At 33.2% G+C, this 24,788-nt stretch overlaps 2 protein-coding genes and 1 non-coding gene across 5 annotated transcripts; 1 reads left to right on the forward strand and 2 right to left on the reverse strand.

Moving 5' to 3' along the window:
• Nucleotides 1-774: 774 nt before the first annotated feature.
• Nucleotides 775-3,710, reverse strand: LOC115703123 (diacylglycerol O-acyltransferase 2D). The gene is made up of 9 exons (XM_030630622.2): nucleotides 3,242-3,710; nucleotides 3,038-3,112; nucleotides 2,872-2,957; nucleotides 2,672-2,778; nucleotides 2,424-2,579; nucleotides 2,238-2,324; nucleotides 2,002-2,099; nucleotides 1,392-1,479; nucleotides 775-1,189 (listed from the first exon to the last, which is right to left on the reverse strand). The coding sequence occupies exons 1-9, from the start codon at nucleotides 3,424-3,426 to the stop codon at nucleotides 1,088-1,090; spliced, it is 984 nt and encodes a 327-aa protein (XP_030486482.1). The 5' UTR covers nucleotides 3,427-3,710; the 3' UTR covers nucleotides 775-1,087.
• Nucleotides 3,711-4,255: 545 nt separating this feature from the next.
• LOC115702590 (kinesin-like protein KIN-14E) lies at nucleotides 4,256-14,054 on the reverse strand. 3 transcript variants are annotated; one of them, XM_061106656.1, is made up of 26 exons: nucleotides 13,587-14,054; nucleotides 13,117-13,319; nucleotides 12,958-13,030; nucleotides 12,697-12,828; nucleotides 12,352-12,590; nucleotides 11,902-12,229; nucleotides 11,309-11,408; nucleotides 11,036-11,217; nucleotides 10,700-10,815; nucleotides 10,486-10,588; nucleotides 10,166-10,318; nucleotides 9,942-10,088; nucleotides 9,639-9,845; nucleotides 9,108-9,272; nucleotides 8,862-8,966; nucleotides 8,643-8,783; nucleotides 8,241-8,435; nucleotides 7,991-8,117; nucleotides 7,687-7,889; nucleotides 7,391-7,573; nucleotides 7,216-7,311; nucleotides 6,920-7,117; nucleotides 6,535-6,806; nucleotides 5,159-6,431; nucleotides 4,863-5,042; nucleotides 4,256-4,780 (listed from the first exon to the last, which is right to left on the reverse strand). In XM_061106656.1, the coding sequence occupies exons 2-24, from the start codon at nucleotides 13,272-13,274 to the stop codon at nucleotides 6,239-6,241; spliced, it is 3,816 nt and encodes a 1,271-aa protein (XP_060962639.1). In that variant the 5' UTR covers nucleotides 13,275-13,319; nucleotides 13,587-14,054; the 3' UTR covers nucleotides 4,256-4,780; nucleotides 4,863-5,042; nucleotides 5,159-6,238. The 3 variants fall into 3 exon arrangements, with proteins under 3 accessions (XP_060962639.1, XP_060962640.1, XP_060962638.1); XM_061106657.1 differs by having other exon boundaries at nucleotides 4,905-5,042; nucleotides 13,117-13,417; XM_061106655.1 differs by having other exon boundaries at nucleotides 13,117-13,417.
• Nucleotides 14,055-19,337: 5,283 nt separating this feature from the next.
• Nucleotides 19,338-19,444, forward strand: LOC133032855 (small nucleolar RNA R71). The gene has a single exon (XR_009685444.1). It is a non-coding gene; the product is annotated as a small nucleolar RNA R71 (small nucleolar RNA).
• The last annotated feature ends 5,344 nt before the right edge of the window (nucleotides 19,445-24,788 follow it).

The raw sequence follows: 24,788 nt of genomic DNA on the forward strand, positions 1-24,788 counted from the left end.
CTATGGTCCAAGTCAGGGTCCATGTCCAGCGTTGGGGCCAGGTTTGGGTCTAGACTCGCATCCGAGTCCAAGGTTCAGGATTGAGGTCGGAGTCCCCATCCCCGAACCCTTTGTAAATTTATAATATAAGCTAATACTGATAATTTATTATGTATTAAATAATACAATTCACATTATATTAAAATTTATGATCACAATAATTAATACAGTATAATGTTTTATGCAAACATAATATTACTTGCCATTTAATATAATATAATTTACCAAACCAGCTCATAGTTGGCAATACAACACAAAAATGGCAAATTTTAGAGTAGTTGGAAGTTGAAAGGCCAACTCATCTTATATGATCTATTATTGCTCTTGATAGATTTATAGGCTTGGTCCCTTCTGTTAACAGTGTCAAGTGTTATTAACAACACCTTACCTAAATAGTTATAAAAAATGCTTTCCATCAATCTATTGTAGATTTATTATTAATAATATGATGGTGTGGAAATGTTATTTGCTTGGTTTGGTGATGATGCTGAGAGTAAGAGTAGTGAGTGAGGAGACCAATATGTACTATCTACAATGGTTAATAACGCATTGATCTCATCATCAACTTTCCTCTCTTTACTTTAATAACAATAATTAATTTATTTATTTGTCCAACTACCAAACCAACTACTAACTACCAACTACCAAATACTAAGTACCTATCTGAGCTTTCTTTTCTTTCCCACATTCCAACCTTACTGTTCCAAGGACAAAAACATCTTTTAATAAGACCAATTGAGAAGATATATACTTCATAAATGAAAAACCACTGTCTAACTTTTATACAAATTCTTCTTGAACAACATGAACAGATGAAACTAATAAATATGTAAACAGGGCATTTTGCACAATCATATTGGAATAAAACCATCAGTAGGCAAATGACTTGTGAGCTTTTTATTCCTTTCTTTGTATTTTCATATGTGTTTGTTAACTAACTTTAACGACCATAACACATACACAAACTTGCTCCGTGAAACTGATGACTTTTAGAACAAATGAAAATTTTAGCAGAGAAGAGCAGCAACAATAAATTAAGATTTGATGATCAAAGGACTTTCAACTCAAGGTCCGGATGCCCAACTCGACTTTTGTGCTTTTCGAAGAGCTGTTCAAGTTGTTTTACAAACTGAGCATGCACTTCAGAGACCTGAAAATTAACAAGGCCAGATGAAAAAAAAAAGGTTTTTGTATTGGACAACTTTAAACATAAAGTAAAACACCAGCTTTCTTTAGCTTTAGCGTTCAGAATATTCGGTGAAAAATAGACTGCTCACAATGCAAACTAACATTCTTTTTGCCAAAGACCCTGCTTTTATGCGGGGTCTCTATACTATAATAGCATTCCATACCTCTTCCATGGTAGGCTGTGGAGTTTTCTTCAGTTCAATTGGTTTGCCCACAACCACATGCATTGGATTTCTGTAAGGTAAAGGAGATCTGCAAAACAATAACCAGAATATGGTTGGTACTCATAAACTAAACTTGCCTTTTGATAAGTTATCTGAATCAAGCACATTCAAACTCATTCTTTGAATACTAAAAGTAAGCTTAGATTATGCATTTCCTTACTGAGTATAGTATCATCCTCCTACTAAATCTATTATGAATATATTTCTGAGGAACATTGTGAAGAAACTACAGACTTTTATATTCAGATAAATACTCCAAGAACCAAAGAGTCCTGTGTATAATTCAATACAAGTTATGCTATTCTTCAAGAAAACAAGAATAGTCATTGGAGAATCAGAATGTCATACATGAAGGTATTGGTATCAGCATGCAATAGAATAGGTCAACTTCCCAAAAGTGATACTTCTATTTATTTAGAATGCATAGACAGATTTAGCTGCCAAATTAGTTCACTAAATACAAGTGAGACTGTAAACATAAAGAAAGGTGTCAAAGTAAGGAGAAAGACCACAAAGTAAAATAACACACATGAATTTTGATGTAACATACCCGAAAATTCCCCAGAAGAAAATAGGGGTGAACTTGATTGCTCTAGAAAACTTGAGAAATAACTTCCCACCAGGCTTCCACCACTTGTAAACATTTGACTGAACAACAATTTTTGAAGATTCATAAGAAAAGGAAAGCTTCACCAAATATATATAATTGGAAGTGAAAAAAATCATCCCTTTCCAGTCCAAGATTAGATATATATGCTTGCTTAGAAGTTGAAGACAATTTAGTACCTGGCCAAAACAGAATACAGGAACCAGGGGTAGCCCCATCTCCATTGCTATGCGAACGAATCCTCTTCTAGACTTCAAGAATGCGATCTGCACTACACATTAAGAGAGTTGAGACTTACTTACTACATTGGCCATGGAGCCAGAACCACCAAACAAAGAGATAAGAAAGAGTTGGCTTTAGATTACCTCAGAACCATGGTCCATATGAAATGTCTCTTGCACTCCACCTGGGACTAAGATGCAACTATAACCAGCAGCTAAGTGAGAGACAAAGTTGTTCCTTGTTGCTGGAGTAAGACCCAACCATGTCCATATATGTCTCAAGAATGGTGTGTAGAACACCTTAAAGCATGAACATGAACATGAATTGTTGAATTCAGATTTAGCAAAACTAATAAGTAAGAGAGAAAGAAAGCGTTGGTTGGTAGTCTTACAGCACTGCTTGCAAGGACTTTAATTTTTGGAAGAGGCATAAAGCCAGTAAGGTCAGCAAGTGCAACCACACCAATGGGCAAAACTGAATGGGGTTCATAACCAAACACTGAAACAAACAAACCAACAAACCAAACTTTATTTACTTTACAGAAAAGAAATGAAAAGAAAAGAAAAGTAATTGGAGAGTTAGTTTAATTACCATAAGCACGGTTGGGATGGAAGGCATGAATATCCTCTACATGAAGAGTTAGGGGAAAATAAGCACAAGCGTACTTACAAATGAATCTGTCAATTTTCAAAGTTTGATTATTTATGGAATGAAGAATAAGAAAAGGGAAAAGAAAGAGTTTTGAGTATTGAGTTGCCTTGAGAGTTTTCGGCCATATTTGCTTTTATCATCGATGGGAATGATGACGAGGAGAAGTAGGAAAGCAAAGACCCTGAAAGCAAAAAAGACAAACACTTTTAGCTTAATCCAACGCCCAATGCCCAATGCCCAATGCCCAATGCCCAATGCATGTACATAAAAGAAGAGAAAGAGAAAGAGAAAGAGAAAGAGTTGAGATTACATAAGAGAATATTGTAGAGGAAGGAAGAGGAAGGAGAAGAGGATGAGAGCCACGTTGAAATGAATGGCACCCAGCCACAGACTCATCGCTACCACTGATTTCACTCCATTTTCAGACGACGACCCCTTAAAGATTTTAACTTGTTCATTCAGATTCTGATTCTGATTCTGATTATCCAGCACCATCTTTCTTCCTCGTGTTGATTGAGTGATGTTATACTATAACTACGACTACGACTATGTCTATGTCTATATATGATTGATTTAATCGAATCGAATCAAATGAAATGAAATGAACGTTGTTATTCAATCGAAGCTCAAATGTGAAAATGGAATTGGAATTGGAGTCTGTACTTGTCTAGAATTAGAATAGAATAGAATAGAAGAGAAAGAGAACGAGAAAGAGAGGTTGCCTCTTTCTTATGTAAGACTAACAAACAACACTTTGTTTTTGTTTTCTCTTTCTTTCTTTCTTTTTTTAGTCCAAAATGTCCTTTTTTTTTTCTTTCCTTTTTGCATTATATATAAATAAATATTTTCCCTTAAACTATCACATTTAATAAATTATAAGGCTCTTAACATTTTGCTTAAATTATCGACGATTTAAAAATTTTTGTCTAATAAAGAAATTCTAACATAAATCAAAATTTAGATATATGATTTAATACATGTCAAAGGTATATAATTTAGTAGATATGAAGCATAATTTAATACATAAATAATTACCAAAATTAGTAAAATTGAATGAAATTGGACAACAATCTTTAAATCTAACAATGTCAATAATTTAGACGAGATTTTTAACAGATTAAAAAATTCAAACAACATAATTTAATACATGTCAAAATTCAAGAAAAAAAATCATAATTAGCCTATATTATATTTATCATTTATTTTTATTTTAACTACTAAATTAAGTATTATCATATCAACCAACCACGATGACTTGAGAATAATGATATGATTATTAAATAAATGATTAAATGGGAGATGTGAAACATGAGGTTAGTTATAGTTAGATAGAAGTAGTAGTGATTATTAAATTAATAAAAATTTGATAAGAAATCATATCATATCATATCATATCATAAAGATTTAAAGAAGAGGTGGAGGTGGTGAGGTGAGCATTGAATTGAGTAATGAAAATGATAAGATTGAGGGAGGTGCTCTATTTATTATTAATAACAAACAATAAATAAAGGGAAAGAAGATGGTGGGTGAACATCATAACTTAACTACTCAGTAGAACTGAGTATTTGAACATCTTTCATTTCATCATCTCCTTCATCTCCTTCTTTTTAAAAGATCATGATCAACATAACATCAAAGTCTAGTAGTAGTAGTAGTAGTAGTAGTAGTATTAGAATCCCTTTGAAAATGGAAACCACTTTCTCAATCCCAAGTGTCTATTGTAATCTTGTATTCTTCTTCTTTTGCTCTTCTTCTTCTTCTTATCTGTCTCATTTATCTCAGTAGTAGTACTGTTGCTGTTATTTCCTTGCTCCATCTCATTCACTTTAATCTCCACTTCCACCCACAACTAAAACAAAATAACAACTTCAACTACTTAATTAAGTATATATAATAATAGCATGCATCAAAATGAATGAGCGTATCTAAACCTTTAATAGTCGTTTCTCAAGCATAAGGAGTCGATCCATTACACTGCCTTTGTGAACAACTTCATCCAGTGCACACCACAGAGAAGTCTTCTTAATATGGTTTTGTGTTTGATCACTAATATTAATGCTGCAGCATCCTCCTCCTCTTATTACTCTACTCTTCTCATCCAGTAATTTCACCTATTAATTATATCATATGTTACACAAAAACAAACAATAAGTAGTAGTTGAAGAAGAAGAAGATATGGTTAATTGATCAAATTCATAGTAGAGTAATAAAGAGGAGTCAGCTTTACCAGACGATCTAACCGATCCAAACGTGGGAGAATAGCAAGTGCTGAACATGAACTCCTACTCCAACTCTCTTCATTTTGCTCCATCAAATTCAATTATCAATTTAGCTATAAGAACAACAACAACTACACTTGCCTATTAATTCTTTCTTCTTCCCAATCCTAATCCCAACATAAAATAATAGAATGGAGTTTGTTATTATTGCTATGATTTTTCTCATAGTGTCATACACATTCATTCATTAAATGACATTAATCTACCTTATCCTCATTCTTTCTTGTCATTATCTCCATACTCTGTGGGAACTCTTAACTCTCCACACGCTCTTCTTTTTATTATTCAAACATATTATTATTGTATCTACTCAATAGCCCAATAGGGGTGGGGTCTCACATTTATGAATTTTATGTAATATAAACGAGTAATTGCACCTACAAATTACATCTAAATATTACACATTAAGAAGAGTAGTCTGTGTTTAAACATATCATTAGTTTTAACATAGTATAAATAAATGTAATTAGTTTTAACATATCATTATGTAGTCTGTGTTTGTTTTAACATAATTGCATACTCATCCAATTTTCATTTCACCAATCATTTATTTATTTGTTGCAAACAAGATAAGCAACAACATTTCACATTTCAGATTGTGGTAAGATAAATCAAGTAAGTAAACACTTGATTGCTTTTTTTGTTTTCAAACAAAATAACATCATGTTAGCCCCATCCCAAGTTGTACAGAATATCTTCAGAACAAACATCATTTGTGTATGCACCAATTCTAGTTGAAAGTTGAAACGGTAGAGTGAAGCTTTATATATACACGCAATTCAAATTCAGCTATACATTACATCCTAAGAATATGCATGAAGGAGAACAATCAAACAAACAAACAATAGTCAACTATTCTATTATGAAATGCTAGCCGAGCTATCCTTCATTGCCATATAATTCACCTATATCTAATAACCCTGCTCTCTTCATCCAAAAACACTGCCATTGCCAAGCAACCGATTGCTTGGCTAAACCTACAATGTTTGTGCCATTACTTTAATACAAACAAAAAAAAAGAGAAAAGATTACATAGAATGCCGGCCATCCGCTTTGTCTTTGGTTGGTCTTTCGTCTTGAATTTCTTCCAACTCTTCATCGTCACCCCTTTTACCTGCTTGTTCTTTCCAATATGCAACCAACTTTTTCAACCGGGCTACCTCTTTTGATGAAACATTTTTGCTTGGGTCGTTTACTATTGACCTCACTCTGGAAGCATACCTGATTTAATGTCCCCAACCATCAAGCAAGCAAATATCAATATCAAAATAGCAAAATGATATTATAGTTATGGAAGAGAAAGCAGAGATAGGGTAAAACATACATGAGCGAATTGTATGTCTCGTCCAAATTTGATTCAGCTGGAGATACATTAACGAACATAAGCGTTTTGGCATTTCCACCGAGTGAGTCACTCATTAGCATTGTTAATTTGTGGTTTCGGTATGGTATGTGCTGACCACCAGTTGATAAAGCACTAATGACATCTCCCAAGGCTGAAAGTGACTTGTTGATGCTTTGAGCTTCTTTAAGTTGACTACCTGATGATCCTGACTTTTTCACCCTTTCTGACCCAGCAAGATCCACAAAGCTCAACTAAACAAGAAAACATTAATTTAAATACTACTGGTACAATTCCATGAGATAACTAAAACGCATGAAAGAACACAGATTCTTCATTCGCTATGATTCGGGAAACACATTCATACCTTTCCTCTTGCCATAGACTGAGTTTGAAGGTTAGTACTTTCAATAACAATTGAAAGTATGAGGTGAGATCTTGAACTTTCCTCGTTCATTTGAGTCCCAGACGTGTGTCTTCGTTCAGAGCCTTCATGAATGATGGTACTTAATTCATCATAGTTAGAAATTGATACAACTGTCACATTTTCAACCGACACCATTCCCTAATATCATCATGAATCAATTAAGCATTGAGTTAAACTGTCACATACTGCATTTGTATTTTGTACAACATAGCAACAGAATATGAAAAAAAGAAAACCTTTGAATCTTTCTTGATTTCCAATTTTGAGCGTTTCACATTTTTAGGCAATAATAGATCTACAAGTGTATCTTGATACAACTCAACCATATAAGCCTGCATAGAAATTAGGAATGATATTAAATTCAACATATTTTAAATTAAAATTTGCTAACAAATTTAGTTTTAAAATAACCTTCAATGAAAAAGAGAATTTGTTGCCATCTCGCTTTAAGATTTTAAACAATTCTGCTATGGCTCGTGGGGTGAGTCCAGAATTTGTCTCAGATCCATATATTGTAAATGTTTTTCCTGACCCAGTTTGACCATATGCAAATATGCACACATTGTATCCATCCACAGCAGATTGCACCAAATACTGTAACAGTAAAACAAAATAAAAACATGTTAAAAATACAAATAAATTAGAAGCGAACTTGAAAGAGTAAGATCTTCTTTTGTAAGCAATTTAATTTTATGAATCAAACTTGCCCTTGTATCTTCAAACACATCTTCTTGTGTAGCATTGCCATCAAAAATACGATCATATGTATGTTGCTTCAGTTTATCATCCTTCCATGGATGTTCAACAGTAAACTCATCTAAGGCCATAATCACGTTTCTTTCTTTTTCAACTATCTCCTTCTCACTAAGAGGTCTTAATCTACAAAAAACTCTAATCTTGCCTTTCATATCTGAAATGTACCACGAGAAGAAGAAGAAAAAATCAATTTTTCAAATGAAAACACAATTTTTTACTTTAAAAAGTAAATATTTGAAGAAAAAACAACCCAACCTTCAATAGTATTAAAATAACGCTTCCTTAAAAGTTGTTCTTCCTTGTATAAAACTTCCATTTCAGCGAGTTGAACCCCTTGCATTCTCAATATTGAAGCAGTTTGCTCATTCTTTCTATCAATGTCCTAAATGTGATTAAGAAGAACAAACCAAATAATATTAGGAAAATACATATGTTTATGCATGCACCAAAACTCATGTAAAGAATACCAACTACTAAAGATTACCGATTCAGTGCAAGTACTCACCTCTTTCATTTCTCTCAATTCCTCGAGCTCTTTTAAATTATTTTGTATTGTAGCCAAATCAGAGTTCCTAGCTGCAAGAGTTGATTTGGAAATAGCTAACTCTTGTGTGACTCCATCAAGCTTTTTTTCAAGGTCAAATACTTGAGATTCTAACAATTTGCGCTGTTGTTCAAATCTTTTCTCAAGCAACTGCATCTGTAATTAACAACTATTATCAACCTTATATGCAAATATACTTACTTAATGCCTATGAGATGGTATGTTGTTGGTTTAACTATGTTTTACTATTATAATATATTTGAACAATATTATTTTATAATATATGTTCAAATATAGTTTCCTAACTAAAATATTATATTTAACAAGCGTATCAAAAGAAGCTCCACTTTAGTGGAAAGTTACCTCTTCAACTTTCTTTTTCTCAAGTGCAAATATCCTTTGCTCCAGCAATTTCTTTTCATCTTTCAACCTCTTTATAGTTTCTTCCGCAACATGCAACTCCTCACTTCGAAGTTTTAACTCATCTTGAATCTTGTATAGTGCCTGCAAAAATATAAAAGTATTAACTAGAGGTACTTTTTCCAACTGAATAATAATAAAAATATATCCACCAAATTTTACCTGGTTATTTGCACCAACTGCATCCTTTTTTGTACTGTTCTCCAACACTGCATCACTCAACTTTGCTAACCTTGCTTCCATGTTTCTTTTCTCTAACACCATAGCCTAATGAGTTCCACAATAATTATCAAAATCTTGTTAGAAGAGTTTGGTAAGCCAAGGTATTATAGGAAGATTTTAGACTTCAATGCTTGCGATTATAAATATCATTTTAGAGTAATATCATGCAATCTTAGTTTTACTAACTTGGAGAGCTATGTCTTTTTCCTCACACATCGATGATAGCCTATTGCGTTCAGATGTAACTTCTCCCAAGGTTTGCTTCTCAGATCTCAAGGACACTTCTAAATCCCCCAACTCTTCTCGTAATTTAGCTGCCTCACTTTCCTTTTCAAGTAATTCTTGTTGCAGCTGTATAAATATGATAATTTATTTAAATTATAATTGGCATTGCAAATCCTTCATATAGATGTTGAAACAGTTAAGATAGCAAACAGAACAAGGTTTACTCAACACAAGAAATTTTTTTTTAATCAACATGAATTAGCTTTAGGGAATGAGAGAAGTTGCCTAGAAACTTTATAAGGTATACATACCATCACACAAGAAATCATGAACTATAATGTCTATGGCGTGTTATCTTAGTAAAACTTAAGATCAAGTAAAAGAAAAAAGCCAATAGAGGGCATTTTCAGTGTATTCTTGACAATGTCACTGATTGTAGCCTAATCCAATAACAATTTAAGTAGCCACCATTTGAGCTTCTTTGAAAGATACCTGATCAACATTCCTTTGGGATTCTTCAACAGATTTTGATAAATCCTGAACCCGTTTCTCGTACACTTCCGCACTAGAACTAGACGGTTTAAAATTGTTAGAAAGATCGCCATTTGTTGAACCACTAGCAGCAGACCTTGCTTTAGAATAGCGACGCAACATGACATCATTTATATGTGTTTGAAGAGCAACACAAATTTCTTCTCCCTACATGGAGCAAGAAAAATGAAAACTGACATAAAATAATGAAAAAAAAAATGCTTAAAAACTACAACCAATAAATAATTGGAGATGTGTTTAGACCTGCTTTGTCTCAAACTGAAATATGTGAAGAACGCCTGCAACTCTCATTTTAAAGAAAACAGCAGTATTGCTACTTCCAAATTGCATTATGTCTCTTAACTCTGCTGAATGTAAATATTCTTTGGGAACTGGACGGAAAAAATGAACCTGTGAAAGGATACAAAATGATGCTATGTATTGTAGTAATCTTATGGTTTCATACAAGTTCAAAATGCAATACTTACACCCCTCTTATTGATGCCCAAAATAATCCGACCCGGCAAAAGTCCGATAGGATCATCAATCTTCCGAACACTGAAGAAAACTGAATTTCCATAGGGAAGTGTTTTCAATATTCGCAAAAATTGTTGTCTTGCATCATCTTTCGTCAAGTGTTCCTATAAAATATGAAATAACATGAATGAGATGCATACTTATACATTCATGACATAAGTTGCAATGTTGACATCAGAATATACTCTAGCTTAGAGATCAGAAGTAAACAAAGATTGACTTATAAGTACAACTAGTTATCCATTCACAAAGAATATTAGAGTTGTCTTACCATTGAACGGTAACGAGAAAGAATATCCAATTCCCACTCTCGTTTTGCTCGTGTTATTGCAATTTGTCTCGGTAGAAATCTTTCTAAAAGCGAATTCCAATCACTGGGAAAGGTAAAAGCAAGTCCTATTTATTTCTTCTCATGGAAGAGTTAATTAAACGAAAAAGAAAAGCAATTACAAATTAAACAAGAGATAAACACAACAAATACTGACGTGCATGACTCAGGAGTGCCAATAAATCCAATTTCAACCAAGATTTGCAATGCAGACAACTGTGCTGCATCGTCTCTTCCTACGGGATAGTTGCCTGATATATAGTCATGTTGCAACTGTAAAAAAGAAAAACAAGTATAAATTTAGAGGTCAAAGCTAATATCTTTATCAACAAATGAAATATTGCATTCACATATTTCACACTTAAAGGTTCTTTATTGCACCTTGAATTTCATTAACAGTGATCCTTTCTTTCATTTGTTTACTATACATAGAGCACACACCTGAGTTTTATGGTTCAAGCAGGAAAATAGTAAGTTTGCTTAAACAACATACTTGTACATATGACAGCTGTATAAACATTGGATCTGCTACAGCTTCATCCGATTCTCTAAACAGTTTTTTCTTAAATGTCAGCTTGCAATGCAGTATTTCTCCTTTACTTCGATCCTTTGCAACTTTGAATTCTGCCAATAGGTCCCCAATATATTTGTTGTCATCTAACCCTATATATTCCTCTGCATGGATGGGATCAAATTCTATATAAGATGAATGATTGTATGAATATGAATTGTTGAAAAGAATCGAGTCAAGTGGATATAGAAATACCATTTCCAGAATCAGGTGATTTCGAGCCCGTTACAACTTTACGACATTCAAATAGACTAAAGCTGGAGAATGCTGACAATTTGATTATCCCGGCAAGTTCCTAATTATATATGAATTTAGTTAGTCATTACTAAGAGCAACTGAGTAAAAAAATTAAAAGAAATGAAGAAAAAAGGAATATTTAATTCATGAAATTTAAATTGCACCATCATCAGGCAGCTTGCGAAAATTCCATACATATAATACTTGATGCAATGCAACTTAAGTTGCAAAGAAAGCTAAACCACCTATACATCCATAGTGTATGCCATAACTACTAGTAATTTGATCACGAATGTTGTTGATGTGGCAAATGAACTATACACCAAAACATGTGACAATTTCGCAATTACAAGGTTCTGAGGAATTTATTGAACTATCTTTTACCTTTTCATGTATTTATCCAATTGACCTAAACATCTAGTGTTCATCCTATTGGTAGGACAAATGTTCTAGCATATGCCTAATACTCTATTTCTATACACTAATCTGATTGTTTTCTGTCTAATTTTTCAAAGCAACATACTAGGTGCAAATGCAAGTAAAAGTATTACCTCAACAGCATCAACTACTGTTGTTGCCATGTCATAAGTGATTTCTTCAAAAGTTTCATCCAAAAAGAACACTATAGTTGTAAGCTTTCGACCAGTTAATAGAGCTTCAATCTCCTCACGTCCTGGTATAGTTTGCCTAGGACCAGCCTTAACAGAACGCTTCAAAGCATTCAAAGTGTTTAAAGCTAGAACTCGAACTTCGGAGTCAGTATTTACACCATGTGCTACATTATGAACATACTCTGATAAATAAGCACCAATGTCCTTGCTAGGGGGCATTGAGGAGGCACACAAATACATCAGCTCCCATGCTTTAATCAAGTATTGCCTGGTAACCAAAATCAATTAGAACAAAAATGAAGAATAAAAATATTAATCTACAGCTACTAAAACCTAAGAAACATATAATTAAGCCAAAATATGCATTTTTAGATATATAGATAGGCATACCTCTCAGGATTGTTCCTAGTTTGTTTTGATAGCTGAACAAATAACTCATCTCGAAGCTCTATTCGCTTCAATGTTTGCTTGTATAGTTTTCCGACAAGCTCTATCCGTTCATCTAGGCTTGTTGGAGTAAGTCGGTCAGATGGATCAGCTCCCATGTACTTCAAGATAATTTGGAACATCTTAGTTGCTTTGCTGATCAGGTCAGTATTTATTTTAAGCATAGACGTTGGTATAGAATCCTGTATAAAAGTAAAAAAAAAAAGTGGGAATTTTTTTACATCTTTATGATGTTTAAAAAACTTAAATAAATGTAAAATATTTGCATCGAACATCTAATCTAATCACCTTTTGGAAACATAACATATCCTCAAATGTAAACTTGTCCCGGGTTTGAGGGCCAACAGATTTTTTGGAGAAGAAGCCACGTTTTCCAGCAGAATGAATTTGTTTCTGCATTAACCTTAAGAAACCTTCTACCTGAAAAAGCACAGGAGGCATTAGACAAAGATTACCCAAATTCCAGTGCTAAAGGAACTACTAATCCTAATGCATTGCATACAGTTGAAAATATCGAAGTAAATTTGGTAAATTTATGTTAGTTGTGACCTGAAATTTATCGATTAAGGGTATGGCACCAGCGAGTTCTGGCGGAATGGCCATTGATAGAGAAGTAGGCGTACTGCAAGTGTCCACAAACAATATTTGAAATTTGTAACAAAAGTCAATGAATGAAAAAGAAGACTACGAAGAAGAAGAAAGACTTACGGAGGTGCCAAATTGGAACCATCACTATCGTATTCATCTCCATTTGAATGAGAATGAGCAGGGGGAGTATCCTCGTTGGCATTGTTAGAGCTAAAGGAGGACCTAGTACTGGTTCTTACACTTTGCGCCATAGATGTTTGGTGTAGATCAATTGTCATTTCAATCAAGGGGTTTGTGTTTGGCTTAGTTCACAAAATTCTTTCCTTTTACAGAAGAAAACACACACCCATCCCTCAATCAATACACATATAAAAAGGATAATCTAGGTAGACTCAGCTGATTCATTCATTGACTGTTAAATCTGTTTATATGTATGTAGAGATTATTAGAGAAAATAGTAAAGAAAAACAAAAAAGAAAGGTTCAGGCGAAGCATAGATCGAACAAACTCAAAAGCATTTTTTTTTATTAAAATTCGAATTTAAAAATATTCGGAGAAAAAGAAAAAGAGAAGAAGAAAGAATATAATACCTTTTGAATATCGAAATGAAAATGAGAGATCTGAGAGCTATTCATCAAAAACAAACCAGAAGAAGAAGAAGAAGAACCAGAAGAAGAAGAAGAAGAGGTTGGTTCTTCTGCAACAACAGCGGGAGTCACGAGAGTGTTGTAAATGCAATTCAATTTTTCTTTTCTTTTCTTTTTTATTATTAAAATTAAAATTAAAACTATTGTTTGGTGCTGTTATTATTATTTAAAATTATGGTTAAAACTACTCAAAAATCATAATCTCATCTCATGAATTCACCCACCCTCAATCTCAATCCTCCTATCTTTTCTTTTCTTTATTTTTAAGCATAACATTCTTTCCTTTTTCTTTAAATAAAATTTATATCATTATATTATTCTTTCTTTTTACTTTTTACTTCTTCTGTCTCTCTTATTTTATTAAAGAGAAAAAAGAAATCTTCAATATAAATAGTCCGAGTCCAGATGTTGTGTGGTCGTGGTGATCATGTTTTATTTATTATATATATATATAGAATATAGTGTATATTGTAGTATGTATAACTATCATTAGAGCATAATAATAAAAACACAAAAGAAAAGAGCAGAGCAGAAAACGCCAAATGTGTAATCCTCCCATTCCAACTTGTTCATATAATACTAATAATTATACAATAATACATCTTTAGCTGGGTCAATTATTTATTATTTATTAGACCAGATGGGCCGATCGTGCTTAAGGTCCAGCCCAGCCCAGCCCAGCCCAAATCCTCACTTGCCGGCCTTTCTTTCTTTTTTATCATGTTTGGCTGAGTCAATTATTATTAATTTATCATCACTGAGACTCGGAACACACCCACGAGACGGAGATGTGAAAAGAGATATATTGAAGGGTTAATTTCACAAATGGACAAAAATAACAAAAAACGGTTTTACGGAATTTTAAACATTTTTACGATTTTTTTGATTTTATTTACATAAAATACGATCTTTTTATGTTGAAATTTTGTTCAGTTGTTGTTAATTTTTTGTTATATGTATGTTATTTTTTGTTATTTTTTTGTTGTTATTTTCATGTAACTTTTATATTGTTTTCTTGTTGATTTTATATTATTTTCGTGTTATTTTTTGGAAAACCGTAAAAATGTAAAAAAACATTCTTTGAACGTAAAAATATAAATATTTTACAAAAAATGGTGCCTTATGTAATTATTCCTATATTAAAGGACACCCGACCTTTGTGATACTAAAACTGCCATTAGTATTATTTAGGGCTAAGTTGAAAATTACTATTTTTATTAATCAATTAATCAAATTTACCTTTAATTTTATATTTCATTGAAATATACCTCTTTTTATATGTATTGTACCCAAAATACCTTAACATAAGAGAGTCACATGGAGAGTATCTTGAAGTGACAGGAGCAAAATTAGTATAATATTTAAAAAAAATAAGTAAAAATGATAGACTTTAAAAAAGAAAGTAAAAATAAAAGAGGACAATATAAAAAGAGTATAGAGTGCAATTTTCTCTATTTTATTTAATAGAGGATTGTTATTAGGCACATGTACTATCTTAAGCACTTTTTGGACTTGTTTGGAACGTCGTATTAGGTTATATTGTATTGTATTATATTGAATTGTATTTTATACAATATTTTTATGTAAAACTATATGTAGTATTAACTTTTATGGACACCTAAATATATAATATTTTAGTATAAATTTAAGTTTAACATAGTATTATATAAAAATATGATAAATAATTTTATTTTATGTAATACAATACAATACAATACGACTTAATACGACATTCCAAACGAACCCTTTAAGAGCTTTTTTGGAACGTCGTATTAGGTCGTAGTATATTGAATTGTATTTTATACAATATTTTAATGTAAAACTATATGTGGTATTAACTTTTATGGACACCTAAATATATAATATTTTAGTATAAATTAAAGTTTAACATACTGTTATATAAAAATATGATATATAATTCAATTTAATATAATACAATATAATACAATACGACCTAATACGACGTTCCAAACGAGCCCTAAATGTGTTATTTTGTGATTGGTTAACAATACTCTTTAAAAGCTATTACATTAAACTATATGAGACCCGATACTTAATTACACCAATAGTGATGAGGGTGCTAGGCACCATTAGTGCCTTTTAGTATTTCTCTATTTAGTATTGGTTTCCATATATTTTACATTAATAAAGATTATCAAATTTTTTTAACCAATTATAAATTATCACTTTATAGTGGTGCTAGGTATCTTAGAGCATCTTCAATAGGTCTGGGCCACATTTTACAAAGATGTATCACTATTAAAAATGTGATTTTTTTACTATTTCGATTAGGATGATTATTAGTGCTTGAAAACTACATTTTCTCTCTATGTCACCAATAGAAAAGTGATGGAACACAGTCTTGGTTTTCTTCTTGTGAAATTTCACGATTTTTCAAGATGTGTAGGGAAGATTTTAAGAGAACACTTACGAGTGTAAAAGTAAGAAAAAAATTGTTAAAATTTATCTTCAAAAGAATAATATTTTCAATTTTTGAATTTGGGGGCAATTTAAACTAACTTTAACACAAAAAGTATCTACATATTCAAATCTCAGTAGTAGAAATTTATTGTGACTAGTGGAAAAAAATATTTCGAGATGAGTTCGGGTCACATTTCACAAAGGAGTACCTATTGGGATTTTATGCTCTAAATAAAACTCATTTGAATATAATCAGATTTACTAATTAATAAAATATATGAAATTATTTTATGTTGCATGGTTCACATGATTACTTTCATGATTATATGTTTAATATATAAATTCTATTATATCCTGAATATATAATTATTCATGATTATAGTATTATCTACACAGTGAAAAATAATCATGATTATATGCTTCAAAGTATTTAGTCCCTGTTGTGAAAATTATATACGCAAGTATACGCAGTCACACAAGTAATAAAGTGATAAGTAAGATCGTCTCCACAGGGATTGCAAACAAAGTTTGATATAAAATCAACTAATTACAACTTAAAATAAAAAGAAATAATATGTAAATGGTTGAGTAATGATTCAAAATTAAAATTGACAAGAATTAAACTTGCTAAAATTAAAACTACTGCTGCTAGAAAAATTGTTTGCAAGATAAAAACTATAATATGGCAAAAATGGCTTGAATAACTAATTCCTTCTAGTCAGGTTTTTTTACACAAGACAAAGCATTGGTTCCGGCATTACTTTAGCATTGCCGCACGAGAGATAACAACAAATTCCTCTAGGCTTGTGAGAATTTTCCAACACTCACAACTTTAATCCTACCATTAAGCTCAATATATTCCTATATCAAACCAGCAAGCAGGACACCATTCAAGCATTCATTTGGTAAGTTATGCAAGGTAAATGAAATATTCCTATCCACTTACAAAGAAAAGCCTAAATCTAGGTTTTCACTTGCTTCATTCAAGTTGAACTACTAGATCTAGCCCTTCCAGTACAAGATCTAGCTTAGCACATTGTTATTCATGGCCAAAAAACAACAATCAATTAAAATGAAACTCACTTGAATGAACAAAGGCAAACAAATACTAAAGTAAGCTTAAAATTTAATCATACCCAACTTAGAAGTTCATAGTCATTCAAGCCTCAAAAGCTTAGCTCATATTCAAATAAAAAGATAAAATCCAAGCTAAAAATACTTCATCCATGGCTGCTGCCCAAATTTACAATCTCAAGAAGTTTTGAATACTAAGTACAAACAACAACAACAAAGAGAAAAATAAAGAAGACTATCAAGAAAGGGTAAAAGAAAATTCAAACACTAGGCTTGGTCCCCTCTTCTTTCTTCTTTGTTGTACTTCCTGCTGCAATTAAAGCTCCTCCATAGAAAAAAATGGCAGCTGCCCCGTACTGTACATACAAGATGATGAAGATGACTCCCATGTACTTGCTCTTTTCTTTTCTTTTTGATGTTGGGTTTTTTTAGGGTCAAATGATGTTTTGTCTTTGCTTTCTTGCGGCTCGTGATCCTTAGCAATTTCTTTAAGGGGAATCTTCTTTCTCACCTTCTTACTATTTTTGAATTTGGACTCCTCAACCATGTTAGGATCCATATCTCCAATTGCTAAGCATTCTCCTATTGCATCCGGAGCACGCATAGGATGAAAGACCTTGAATGTGGCTTGCTCATCTTGAGCTCTCATGGTAAGCTCTCCCTTTTCAACATCTATCAAAGTTCTTCCCGTGGCAAGAAAGGGCCTCCCTAAAATGATTGGAACTTCCCTATCTTCCTCATAGTCAAGAATAATGAAATCAGCCGGAAAAATGAACTTATCCACTTGTACCAACACATCTTCAATTTTCCCTTCCGGATGAGCCATGGAACGATCCGCTAATTGCAAAGTGACGGTGGTTGGCCTTGCTTCTCCAATTCCCAACTTCCTAAAAATAGACATAGGCATGAGATTAATACTAGCTCCCAAGTCACAAAGAGCTCTTCCAACATCTCGACCCCCTATAGAAATAGGAATTGTAAAGCTGCCCGGATCTTTCAATTTGGGTGGAATTTTACTTTTCAACATAGCACTACATCCCTCCGTCAAAGCGACCGTTTCAAACTCGCCAAGCCTCCTTTTCTTTGTCAAAATATCCTTCAAAAACTTCACATAAGTTGGCATTTGCTCCAAAGCTTCCACTAAAGGTATATTGATGTGGAGCTGCTTTAGAACATCAAGAAATCTCCAGAATTAACCATCGTCTTGTTGCTTCTTGAACCGTTGAGGAAATGGTGGCGGTGGCTTTTGCAAAGACTTTTCGCGATAGAATGCGGCTTGGATGCCGTAACCACGGGGAATTTCAAAGCTGAAGTTGTTGGTTTTTTCTTCATTTCCCCTCTTTTTGGATTGAAGAGGGCTCTTTCTATCGTGCCCACATTTGACTCAATTATTTTTCCACTTCTCAAGGTTACCGCTTTGCAATGTTCTTTGCAATCGCTTCTTGGGTTTTCGGTGTCACTAGGCAAAGTGCCTTGTGGTACATTCTTCAAATCATTGGCCAATTGCCCCAATTGAACTTCAAGATTCCGAAGAGATCTTTGCTTGGCTTTGAATTACAGCGTCATTCTTGGCCATATAATCTCTCATTAAACTCTCCAAAGAACTAGTTTGAGAGCCTTGAGGTTGGTGAGGTTGTTGAGGTCTTGGTTGTTGAGAAAAACCCGGTGGAAATGATTGCTTTCCTTGTGCTTGTTGTGCTCCACTTGAACTTGCCCCTTGACCTCCCCATGAAAAGTTCGGATGATGCTTCCATGCCGGATTGTAGGAGTTTGAGTATGGATTGTTGTTGCGGTTGAAGTTTTGATTCCCCACATAGCAAACCGAAGCCATTTGGATTTGAAGGGCAATTTTCAAAAGTATGCCCATCACCACAATACACGCAAGAGATTTCTCGCCCTTTGAATGGCAGTGGTTGTACACTTCCTCCCATATTCATATTCTTCAAAATGTTGGTCATTGAGGCCATTTGAGCGGTTAGAGCGGTCAAAGCATCTACTTCAAGAACACCCGCTACTTTTCGGCTTGTAGGAGCTCTATTAGTTGACCATTGATAGTTGTTGCTAGCTATCCTTTCTAAAATCTCAAAAGCTTCATTGTAAGACTTGGAAAGAATGGCTCCATTAGCGGAAGCATCCAACACCATCCTAGAGGCCGCATTGAGACCATTGTAAAATGTCTCAAGTTGAATACAATGAGGAATACCATGGTGTGGGCACTTCCTTAACAACTCCTTGAATCTTTCCCATGCATCACTAGTAGTCTCGTCTTCCAATTGTTGAAAAGACATGATCTCGCTTCGAAACTTTGCATTTCTTGTTGGAGGAAAGTACTTTCTCAAAAATTTTTCAGCCAAGTCATTCCAATTAGTCACCGAATCGGGAGGAAGAGTATTAAGCCATGCTCTAGCCCGATCCCTCAAGGAAAATGGGAACAACTTCAATCTTAAAGCCTCTTCACTTACTCCTTGTAGCTTGAAAGAATCACTCACCTCCAAAAATGAGCGAATATGGAGGTGAGGATCTTCCGTTGGCGACCCACCAAATTGACCAACCGTTTGGAGCATTTGAAACATGACGGGCTTGAGCTCAAAGTGAGGTGCTTGGATTTCGGGTCTCACAATACCCGGATTAAGCTCATTGAACATAGGGGCTGCATACTCTCTTATTGCTCGGGCTCTATCATCGGCCAAAGCAATAGGATTGGCTTCATTATGAACAGCCCCAACTTCAAACCCATCGGCCATATTGCAGCGTTTTTTAGCCTTTTATTCCTTTCTCCTTTGTCTGAAAGTGCGTTCAATTTCGGGGTCAATAGGAGCAAGTTCAAGGTCTTCTTCTTGCTCGTTCATACACTAGATTACACCTGAACAAGAGAAATTCAGCGCACCAAATAGGATTAAAACTTTAAACCAGAAAATAAATTGCAAAATAGTTGATAATACACAATTTTTAGTTTCAATCCCCGGCAACGGCGCCAAAAACTTGTTGTGAAAATTATATACGCAAGTATACGCAGTCAAACAAGTAATAAAGTGATAAGTAAGATCGTCTCCACAGGGATTGCAAACAAAGTTTGATATAAAATCAACTAATTACAACTTAAAATAAAAAGAAATAATATGTAAATGGTTGAGTAATGATTCAAAATTAAAATTGACAAGAATTAAACTTGCTAAACTTAAAACTACTGCTGCTAGAGAAATTGTTTGCAAGATAAAAAATATAATATGGCAAAAATGGCTTGAATAACTAATTCTTTCTAGTCAGGTTTTTTACAGTCAGTACAGCATTGGTTCAGCATTACTTTAGCATTCTGCACAGAGATAACAACAAATTCCTCTAGGTTTGTGAGAATTTTCCAACACTCACAACTTTAATTCTACCATTTAGCTTAATATATTCCTATATCAAACCTAAATGCGTAACACTATTCAAGCATTAATTTGGTGAGTTATGCAAGGTAAATGAGATATTCCTATCCCACTTACAAAGAAAAGCCTAAGTCTAGGTTTTCACTTGCTTCATTCAAGTTGAACTACTAGATCTAGCCCTTCCGGTACAAGATCTAGCTTAGCAAATTGTTATTCATGGCCAAGAAACAACAATCAATTAAAATGAAACTCACTTGAATGAACAAAGGCAAACAAATACTAAAGTAAGCTTAAAATTTAATCATACCCAACTTAGAAGTTCATAGTCATTCAAGCCTCAAAAGTTTAGCTCATATTCAAATAAGAAGATAAAATCCAAGCTAAAAATACTTCATCCATGGCTGCTGCCCAAGTTTACAATCTCAAGAAGTTTTGAATACCAAGTACAAACAACAATAACAAAGAGAAAAATAAAGAAGACTATCAAGAAAAGGTAAAAGAAAATTCAAACACTAGGCTTGGTCCCCTCTTCTTTCTTCTTTGTTGTACTTCCTGCTGCAATTAAAGCTCCTCCATAGAAAAAATGGCAGCTGCCCCGTACTGTACATACAAGATGATGAAGATGACTCCCTTGTGCTTCCTCTTTCTTTTTCTTTTTGATGTTGGGTTTTTAGGGTACCAACCTCCTCACCCAAAATAGAAGCCCAAACTTTTCCACTTTGGCCCACTAGGGTGAGACCCCTTTCTTCCATGTCAGCTAGCTGATGCAATTTGAGTGATTGGACCGAAGTTGCTGAGGTGGATAAGTGAAATTCGTGTTTCCACGTCAACGCCAGATGCTTTGAATTCACTTCAGCATTGCTTTAGCATTGCTTCAGCAACCAACCCAGTTCCAGCTTGTACTCCTTTTCTTCCTTGCTTCTTTCTCTTTTACCTATCAATTTAATTCCTCCTTTTTCAACAAAATAAGCACAGTTAATTGGAAAAACACACCCAACAATATCAATATTTACAAAACTTAAAGGTTAGATTACTAAATAGAAAATAACACTAAAACTAATTAAAAATAAGCAAAATAAACACATTTTCATTACTCTCCTCACAATACTTTAGTTTAAAAGCATAAAAATTAACTCTATACCATGGAGTTATCAGTCCCATAATTTATCAATGCACTAAATTTACACTAACGTGATAATCAACGATAAAGTTTACTTATACAATTATATGTGGAATATCTTTTCTAGGGCATTAGCAAAGTATACTAGTATCAGATGTATTGGCTATACAACGGACTAAACTGATATTGACAGTGGAAAAGATATCATAAATTTATTGTCATATCTTTTATAAGTCAATATCACTTAGTTGATCTTAGATTAATAGATCTTAATCTTAAGATGATTAGAATCTGGCTTAAATGTATTTCAAATGTTCTTTGACTTGTTTGTTAAAGCTGACCACTTAGATCAGCCTAATACTTACATCTTGGGAACATGGTAGTGCAATTAAGTGGGAACACTAATTATAGATATGGAATCTATTATTGGTAATATTTTACCAGGATCTTAGATCTATTAACAAGTATGTTGTTTAACATCCTAAATATGAACTTCTAAAATGATATGAAATAAACACATATAAAGTATGAGAAATCTTACAGTGATTGCAGCGGAATATAATGTCTCATTTCGCTCAAATCTCTAACCCTTGTATCCTTTCTGTCGCAGAGTATCACCAAGATCTGAGCCCGAATGTTTTTCTCTTGAATTTGGATTCTTCACAATCTTTCACACTATGATTGAGGTACCACTTGATGTGTGTGGGCACTCACTCTATCACTCAAGGGTTTCGGTTTTAGAAGAGAGGAAGAGAGAAGGAAGGTGGCGGCTAGGTTTAGGAAGAAGGCTTCAGTTTTCTCTGAAGGAATAAGATGCATCATCTTTTTCCTGAATCCATCACTACCTATTTATAGCAAACCACTAGGGTTAGGTTAGAATTATTTGGCATTAAAATAATGAAAAAATAAATGATAAATGCCTACATAAGTGGTCGGCCTAGGTATTGGATAATGGGCCCTATTTTTGCAATTTTGCTGTTTTATCATTTCTACATCTCATTTTCTCAAAAACGCTAATGTTCCAATTTAACCATTTAAATACCAATTCCAATTATTTAATAACTAAAAATTAATTATTAAATAATAATGTCATTTAATATATTTATTAATTAGACTAACCAAAGTCTCTTAATTAACAAATGTACCATAGAAACTCTTTCTTCACATAGTGAAAATTCACAAAGTAGACATAGTCTAATTTTAGAATTATAATTGATTAATCAAAATCAATTAACTGAGTCTTACAAGTAGTATTGTCTCAACTAGTATGGGGACCATGAGCCTATATATCCGAGCTTCCAATAAGCAGACAAGAACTTACCAAGTAAATTCACTGACTTATTAATTCCTTGTTGCTTCCACGCATAGAAGTTAGAATTGTACTCTCAGTTATGTAGAACGCTCTATATATTCCACCATATAGATACACTATTAATTATCAATTGTTATAATCTCATTTGATCAATGATCCTCTATAGATGATTTACATTGTATAGGGATTAAATTACCGTTACACCCTTCAATGTATTTTATCCTTAAAACACTTAGTCTCGTATAAATGATATTTTAGCGAACTGAAATGAGAACTCAACCATTTATCTCTGTTTAGCCAAGCTCGAAGGAAATCATTATTTTACTTCTATTTGCTAGATAGAAGCTATAACTTCCATATCTATATTTAGTGCTCCCACTCAATTGCACTACCATATTCCCAAAATGTACGTATCACCCTGACCCAAAAGTAGGCTTAACTAACAAATCAAAGAACATGTGTAATAATCCTGAGATTGAACCTAACCATATCAGGATTAAGATCATTTGATCTAGGATCAACTAGATGATATTAAATTGAATAGATATTACAGTAAGTTTAATATATCTGAATCGAAGTTCAATATCGGTCCCTTCCGATGCATACTCCATGCATCCAACCCAAGCTTTACTTTAACCAATGTTCTGGAAAGAACATAGCACTTATCCAAGGTGCAAGTAAACTCTATTATAGATTGTCATATCAGTTAAACCCTGTATACTGATAAATCTAGGAATATATCTTTAATCACATAATCTTGATTACTTTCCACTATGCTGATGACACAATAAACAAGAACATAAATGTGAAAAGGGTTTGGAAGAATTTATAAATTAAATAAACAAGTAAATGATACCATGAACCAAATAACACACAAAAGAGTGAAAAATACTTCTGTTTCTTTATTGATATTTAAAGAATAAAGATTACATTGAAATAGAGTTTTATTTAGGGCATAAAACCCAACATCTATAACTCCTATAACTATTTAGAAAAGAAACGATAAATTTCATAGAACTTGACTTAACAGACATAAATGGAAGAGCTCTTATTTACGTAATTATATTAGTTTATTAAAAGCTAAGTATTTTAAGGATAAAATATATTGGCGGGTAGAATGGTAAATTAGTCCCTGCTCGATGTGAATATTCTATAGAGGATCTTTATGAAATGTAGCCTGGACCCATCTCGAAATATTTTTTGCCACTAGCCACAATAAATTCGTACTACTATGAAGTGAATATGAAGAATGATTCAGCGATAACATTGGTTAAAATGGCCCCCTAATTCAAAAAATTGAAAATATTCTTCTTTTTCAGGGTAAATTTTAATAAGTTTTTTCGTTACTCTTACACTCGTTAGTGTTCTGTTAAAATCTCACACTAAACATCTCCAAAATCATGAAATTTCACGGAGACGAAGCCAAGACCGTTGTGCACTACTTTTCTTGTGGACACGTTGAGAGAAAAATTACTTTTCATGCACTAACGATCATTTTAAACGAAATAGTGACAATCTCACATTTCTGATAGTGGTACCCCTTTGTGAAATGTGGCCCGGACCAATCTCGGAATATTTTTTGCCTTTAGTCACAATGAATTCGTACTACTAAGGCGTGAACATGAAGATTGATTTCGGGTAAAAGTAGGTTGAAATGACCCCCTAATTCAAAAATTTAAAATATTCTTTTTTTCATGGGAAATTTTAACAAGTTTTTTCCTTACTCTTACACTCGTTTGTTTTCTGTTAAAATCTCACCCTACACATCTCCAAAAATCCTCAAATTTCACGGGGACGAAGCCAAGAACGTTGTGCATCACTTTTCAATAGGACACATTGAGAGAAAA

The sequence above is a fragment of the Cannabis sativa genome, chromosome X (assembly GCF_029168945.1).
Source record: "Cannabis sativa cultivar Pink pepper isolate KNU-18-1 chromosome X, ASM2916894v1, whole genome shotgun sequence".
In the NCBI taxonomy this organism is placed as follows: domain Eukaryota; kingdom Viridiplantae; phylum Streptophyta; class Magnoliopsida; order Rosales; family Cannabaceae; genus Cannabis; species Cannabis sativa.

Excerpts from the sequence above, each read along its gene's own strand:
- LOC115703123 (XM_030630622.2), bottom strand. The coding sequence starts at position 3,426 with ATGGTGCTGGATAATCAGAATCAGAATCAGAATCTGAATGAACAAGTT. Across the intron at positions 3,113-3,241 it reads CCTCTACAATATTCTCTTAT|GGTCTTTGCTTTCCTACTTC; the intron begins GTAATCTCAACT and ends TTTTGCTTTCAG. Across the intron at positions 2,100-2,237 it reads CTGTATTCTGTTTTGGCCAG|TCAAATGTTTACAAGTGGTG; the intron begins GTACTAAATTGT and ends ATTGTTGTTCAG.
- LOC115702590 (XM_061106656.1), bottom strand. The coding sequence starts at position 13,274 with ATGACAATTGATCTACACCAAACATCTATGGCGCAAAGTGTAAGAACC. Across the intron at positions 12,591-12,696 it reads ATATGTTATGTTTCCAAAAG|GATTCTATACCAACGTCTAT; the intron begins GTGATTAGATTA and ends ACTTTTATACAG. Across the intron at positions 11,409-11,901 it reads CAGTAGTTGATGCTGTTGAG|GAACTTGCCGGGATAATCAA; the intron begins GTAATACTTTTA and ends ATATATAATTAG.